General features: G+C 38.4%; 1 protein-coding gene across 3 annotated transcripts in view; it reads right to left on the bottom strand.

Annotated features, from left to right (window-relative positions):
• Positions 1–6,299, bottom strand: part of RINT1 (RAD50 interactor 1) — a 30,409-nt gene that overhangs the window by 18,387 nt on the left and 5,723 nt on the right. For 2 of the 3 annotated variants that reach the window (XM_019660161.1, XM_019660163.1), the window contains 2 exons: positions 6,065–6,249; positions 2,502–2,743 (listed from right to left, as the gene is read on the bottom strand). In XM_019660161.1, the coding sequence (XP_019515706.1) occupies positions 2,502–2,743; positions 6,065–6,249 (427 nt within the window). The remainder of the gene's footprint in view (positions 1–2,501; positions 2,744–6,064; positions 6,250–6,299) is intronic. The other variant, XM_019660162.1, reaches the window with a different exon arrangement.

Raw genomic sequence — 6,299 nt, 5'->3', positions numbered from 1 at the left:
AAAAAAAAAAAGAAAACACTCTTTTTCCCCCAGTGGGTGTCAACAAAAGGCCCCGGTCTTTCTTTGTGGGCTTGTTCTGATGGTTAGCATGCACAAGTGACAGCTCCTGTCGAAAGTTTTTCCCTGTGCATTACAGCAGATTACCTACCTAAGAACTTCTCACTGATTTCCCACTTCAGCGACAGAAATCCACACTAAGCGTTGCACTATGTTAAAGCGAAGACTGCCGTATTAAGAAATGTTTCAAAAGAATTTAAAATGTGAAAGTAACCACAGAATACAGGAGTACTGCTTTCTAGGACACAGTGAAATAGAGCTCCACACAATACTAAAGCATGAATGACATTCAGAGCCAGGAAAAGTCGGAGTAATAGGGTTCGTTCATAGCGATACTGCTGGACTGCAGTGTTCAAGAAACAGAGCTAATCCAGTTCTAGAAAGAAGAAACTACTTTATAAAAAAGGTTGAGAAAGCGCTACAGAATAAAAAACAGGTCATTAGAGGGAAATTAGGAGATGAGGAAAGTCTCAGACCAAAAGAAATAGAAATATATCACAAAAGACCTACGGGAAAGAACACGTTATTAAAAAGAGAAATTAACTGTGCTTGATTTGATCATGAATTTTGTTCCTATTCCTAACATAACTCCATGGGCATATATTATTTTAAACAATTTCAACATCAGAAAAAGACTACCCATAACCATGGTCCTATTTTAATTCATTACTTTGGCTACTACAAGAGTGAGGCTTTTACTTAATAAGGTTATGTTACTGTAATAACAAGGTTATGAATATTGTCCCTTATTGGTATTTTCTTTCTGAGGGGCAAGGGAAAATGAAGTAAAATAAAGCAAGGTTTAAAATTTCTCCCTGCAAATAATTAATCTAAACAGCCAGAAGATGCTTTAAAAAGCTGAACTCTGGCCGGACAAATGGCTCAGTTGGTTAAGAGTTAGCTTTAGCTTAAGAGTGCGAGCTCTGAGCAACAGGGCCACCGGTTTGATTCCCACATGGGTCAGTGATGCTGCGCCCATGCCGCTGAGCTGCCAACAGGTGGCAGGATGGTTCAGCTGGCGAGAGCACATGCTCCTAACAACAAGACTGCCTGATCAATGGTGGGCTACACCCACCCGCAACTAAGACTGAACTCACTACCCTGAGCTGAGCTGCCGCCCAGATGGCTCAGTGGATAGAGCGCGTGCTCTTAACAACAAGGCTGCTGGTTCGACTCCCGCATGGGATGGTGGCTACACCCACCAACAACTAAGATTGTAACACAGCACCTTGAGCTTAGAGGCCATGAGCTGCCAACGGGCAGCCAGATGGTGACTGGCGCCCTCTGCAACTAAGACTGAAGACAACAAATTGGCTGGTCCCCCTCCCCAATTCCCAAATAAATAAATAAATAAATAAATAAATAAATAAATAAATAGCTGAAGTCAATTTTCAGGATTACTAGTAACACTATAATCTGAGGCATATCGATTTTTCTTTTTCTTTTTTTTTTTTTAGCTGAGCCATCCTGCCACCAGTTGGCAGCTCAGCGGCAGCTCAGCTCGGGCTGTAAATCAAACCGGGGACCCTGTTGCTCAGAGCTCAAACTCTTGAGTGAGCTCTTAACCAACTGAGCCACTCGGCCAGCCTGCATATCGATTTTTCTGTAAAGGTAAAACTCATGTGCAAAACAAAGATTTTCATATTGTAGTGGTATGTAAAATTCTTTAAAATCTCAGGAAACATATGCAGGACAAAGTCATACAGTATTACTCTTTGGAAGACATAACATAAAATATATTAATTATGATACCTTTTAAATGGTACATTAAGACTCTTGGTTGACTTTTCTCCAAGTCTCCAGACAGCAAGAGTAGTTAAAACAAAGCAAGGACGGAGTAGTAGTTTAGAGGGGCAGGAAGACTATATCATGCCAGTCTAGACAGAAATGTTAATTTAGCTTGTTTGAAAGGCAATACTAGACACTTACAATCAACCACCAGCAATATGTATTCAATTCAAGAAGTACTTTTTTGCCCTATCCACAAGACACAGAACTCTGTATTTATCTAAGAACACTGTACAGCTCTTATTAGATGATTCCCACGGAAAAAATTTCATATAGAGAAAGCAATCCATTTCATTAGGTGACTATCTCTAAAAAGTAAAAGTAAAGAGGAATATTACCACACTGAGGGGTTCTTTTATTAATTTGGCATTATAAAAAATAAGTTTTTATCAGGTGTTCACAATTCAACCATAGAACTTAAAATTTGTACTCAGATTACTTTCTTTCAAATGCAAATTAAGCTCCCTGAAAAGTGTATGTTCATTCACAATAAAGGAAAAGAATCATTATCATGATGCTATTTTCCTAACAACTAGTAAAATTACATTATTATAATCTTTAATTAACAACTCAATTATTTAATGGCATGCATGCACTCTCTAAGACAGAGCCTCAAAGGAAAATAATAATTACGAGAACAAAGAGGCCCATTTTACCTTAGTTCTTCAATTTGTGAAATCCATTTAAGGTAAGCAAGATGCCTTTCAGTCTCTTCAATTTGGTTAATCATGGCCCCGAGATCTTCCATCCAGGGCTCAGCAGTCAGCAGATGGCTGTTAATGGAACTGAAGAGATGACTTTCTTGGTCCAGAAACTGATTAAGGAATTGCTTGGATTCTTCTGCATTTTTTAAGGCACTCTGAATTCTTTTAGGGATTTCTGATGAAATTGTAAGTACCTGACCATACCAAGAACAAAAAGCAGCAGTAATCAGATAAAATGTTCCTAACCCTTTTTATTAGTTCAATACCCTCAAAATACATGTTTGTTCTAATAGAACTGAAAATTGTCAATTAAAAGCTTCAAAAGAAAGCTTCAATTTTTACATCGTGCACCAACCAAACCTAAACATGAAATGCTACGCATGGACATGTGTCGGGAGGGGCCTGTCATACGGTCTCCTGGAAGCATCTATGGATCTGCTTTCATGAAGCTCAGTACCTTCAGAGGGTCCAGTCAGACAACACTTACACAGGCTTTATCTACTAATCATTTTCCTTCAAAAACAAAGGAAGCTCTGATTCTAAAAGTCTGGGTATCTGTATTTTGCCAAAGTTCCCCAGGTGATTGATTTAAGGCCAGGCTGAGAACAACTGACTTGGTAAGATGACCTATCCAGGTAATGCCTTTAGGTTCAGTACTTGTTAAATGAATTTATCTTATAGCATATGGAAAAACAGATATTAGGCATCAGTACAATATAAAGTATATTATAGAGGAATTTCAATTTAGTCACCGCTGATCAGATTCTTATTCTGTACCAGGCACTGTACCAGGGATAGACATAAATAAGACACAGCATCTGCCTTTAAGTTCAGTGGTATGGGAGAGAGATGTAAGCAAATATTTCAACAGTGGGATTAAAGTAATAAAGAGATGTGCTGGGCGTAACGGTGTAGTAAGGCAGTGCTTCCCAACCTGAACATGCAGAAGAGTCACCTGGAGGTCTGGTTATCACGCAGACTCAGTAGGTCTGAAGTAAGGACGGGGATTCTGCATTTCTAACAAGCTCGACACTTTGAGTAACAAGGTTTTGAAATGCAAGGCAATTGTGCTTGCATGGCTCATACACAGACTTCCGCAGGATGGGTGGGAATTGTTCATGAAACTTTGGAAGGAAAGGGCATTCCAGGCAGAGGAACAGCTCAGTCATGATCCAAAAGCAGCAAAGAGCTGAGTAGGGCACAGAGTACAGTTCAAAGAAATGCAGAGAGAAAAGATGAGCCAGACAGGTAGGCAGAGACCAGATCTCAGGTAGCATCTTGTACCTTAGAAGAATGTGGGCTTTTTCCAGTAATCAGTGAGAAGCCAGCAAGTTTTTAATATGGAGAAAAACTCAGATTTATGACTTAGAAAGGTAAGATGATGAACAATTATGTTTATTTTCACATTTGTAGTAATAAAAATTGGAAACAGCAAAAATGTCTACCAATAAGAGCATGGTTAAATAATGTACAGCCATATTCGAATATCATAAAAACATTAAAAAAGAGAGATAGAGCTATATACAGAAATAGGAAAACAAGTCCTGTATTACATTAATTGTAAAAAGTTAAGCTGTGTATATTTTAAGTAACATATTGCTTGCAGATTTTAACTGTATAACTATATTTTGTAATGTTTGCTTTATTTACATATAATAAGATTCCTACAAGAAATAAAAAAGATAGTTACTGTGGCAGTATGAAGAAAACAGAAGATGGGCAAACTACCATCAAATGTAAGAGAGAATGCAGCCCTGAACTTGAACTGAGGTGGTGGCAGCAGCGGGGGGAACAAGGGGATGAACACTGGAGATGTTAAGGAGGCAAAACCTAGATGTCTTGGTGATGGGAGAAGAGCAAAGATGATGAGGAGCAATCTAGGAAGGTTTCCAGCCTGAGTGACAGGTAGATGGTGGTGCCATTTTCCCAGACAGGGAAGCATTTTAAGAGATGGTCAGTACAGTTTGGGATATGCTGAGTTTAAGGTTCAATGAGACTTCAGTAAAAGCTTCCATGGTCATCAGGGAAACAAGCTTGATTTCAGTGGGTCAAAGAGCAAATGGCAAATTAGGAAGTGGAAATATATAAAGTAAGATGACTTTTTGAAGAACACTAACAGTAAAAGGAAGGGACTAAAGCCTACTAAAAGATGAGGGAGCGTTTTTTGTTTGTTTAGGTTTTACGGAAGAGATCTGGGTATGTCCATATGCTGAGGGGAAAGCACTAGCTGAGGAGCAGAGGATAAAATTATAAAAGAGTGAAGCAAGTTCACTGAGATGGCAGGTAGGATCGGGGACTGCCTTACATTGATCCTCTGCTGAATTAAGAAGTAGAAATGGGGGCCGGCCGAGTGGCTCAGTTGGTTAAGAGCTCGCTTAAGAGTGTGAGCTCTGAGCAACAGCAGTTCGAGTCCCGGCCCGAGCTGAGCAGCTGCTGAGCTGCCAACAGGTAGCAGGATGGCTCAGCAAAAAAAAAAAAAAAAGAAGTAGAAATGGTTGTAAATAAGTTTGAGGAATGTGGGGTAGACCGTTCAATAGATTCATGCTACATGGCCTCAATGTTTTCTGTTTGGGAAAAGGAAAGGACAGAACGGCCCGGTTGGGTAGGCATCTTGGGTAGAATTTGGAAGAACGCCTGAGGGCCATACCAGACAAGGCAACCTTCCCAGGAAGGACTGCCAGGTGGGGCAGAAGACCACACATGTGGGCTGGCATCCATCCACTCAGCTGCCTGATTTCCTCCACAGGAGCCCACAACTTGTCTGTAGGGGTGGACAGGAGAACCTAGCTGGGCTAAACCTAGAGCTTAGCAGGAGACATGGTGGAAAGACAGGAAAATGGAGGGGCCTAAGATACTAGGAATGGGAAAACATAAGACGACCGACAACCGGGGCTAACACACAAATACACCCAGCAGAGTTTACTTAAGCAAGTTAGTATCACACAATAAATCTCTTATCTTTAACAGACACATTGTTGCACGTATAGGGATTCACTTTCTTTTTTTTTTTAAATTATATTCATGGTTTTTAAAAAATTATGTTAAGTAATATGTTCACTGTAAAAAGAAAAATCTTGAAAATATAGAAAGATATAAAGAAATCACTTTTTAACCAATCACCCAGAAATAACCATTATTATAATGTTATACTTATTTTCATCTTTTCTCCCTTTGAGTGTATATATAAAAAATTTGGAATAATGGTGTCATAACATTTTTGTATAACATGAAATTATTTATATGTAAAAGCACTTTAATAGTTATGAAAAACTACTTAAAATGTTAGCTATCATTATATTTCCAAGACATAAATCATATCGGTAGGAGCTGTCTTTTACATAATTTGTAAAATACCCAGTATATTGTAAGTCCTTAAAACCTATTAAACAGTTTAAAATGATTAGACTATTTGTTATAATCTATATCTTCAAAATTCCACATATAATAATGGTTATGTTTATATTACTTATAATGAGTATACTACTAATATTATTTCATTGAGTTTTAATACTTGCCTGTCCTTCTAACTGCATTTTACTTTCTGTCATTTGTTCTATGAGTTTATCAAGTTTCTTTAAAGATTGAAGGTCATTTCCAACTTCCTTTTCTATAAATGCAGACACATAGGAAGAGAGATCACCATTATCTGTACCTTCACTGACTTGTTCATTTCCAACAAGAGCTGCAATATTTATGTCACCTAAAATGAACGAATAACAATTAGTCAACACCAGCAAGTACAATAGAGTT

Source organism: Hipposideros armiger, unplaced genomic scaffold (genome assembly GCF_001890085.2).
Source record: "Hipposideros armiger isolate ML-2016 unplaced genomic scaffold, ASM189008v1 scaffold_312, whole genome shotgun sequence".
Classification (NCBI taxonomy): Eukaryota; Metazoa; Chordata; class Mammalia; order Chiroptera; family Hipposideridae; genus Hipposideros; species Hipposideros armiger.
This window is presented reverse-complemented; position numbering and strand designations above follow the sequence as displayed.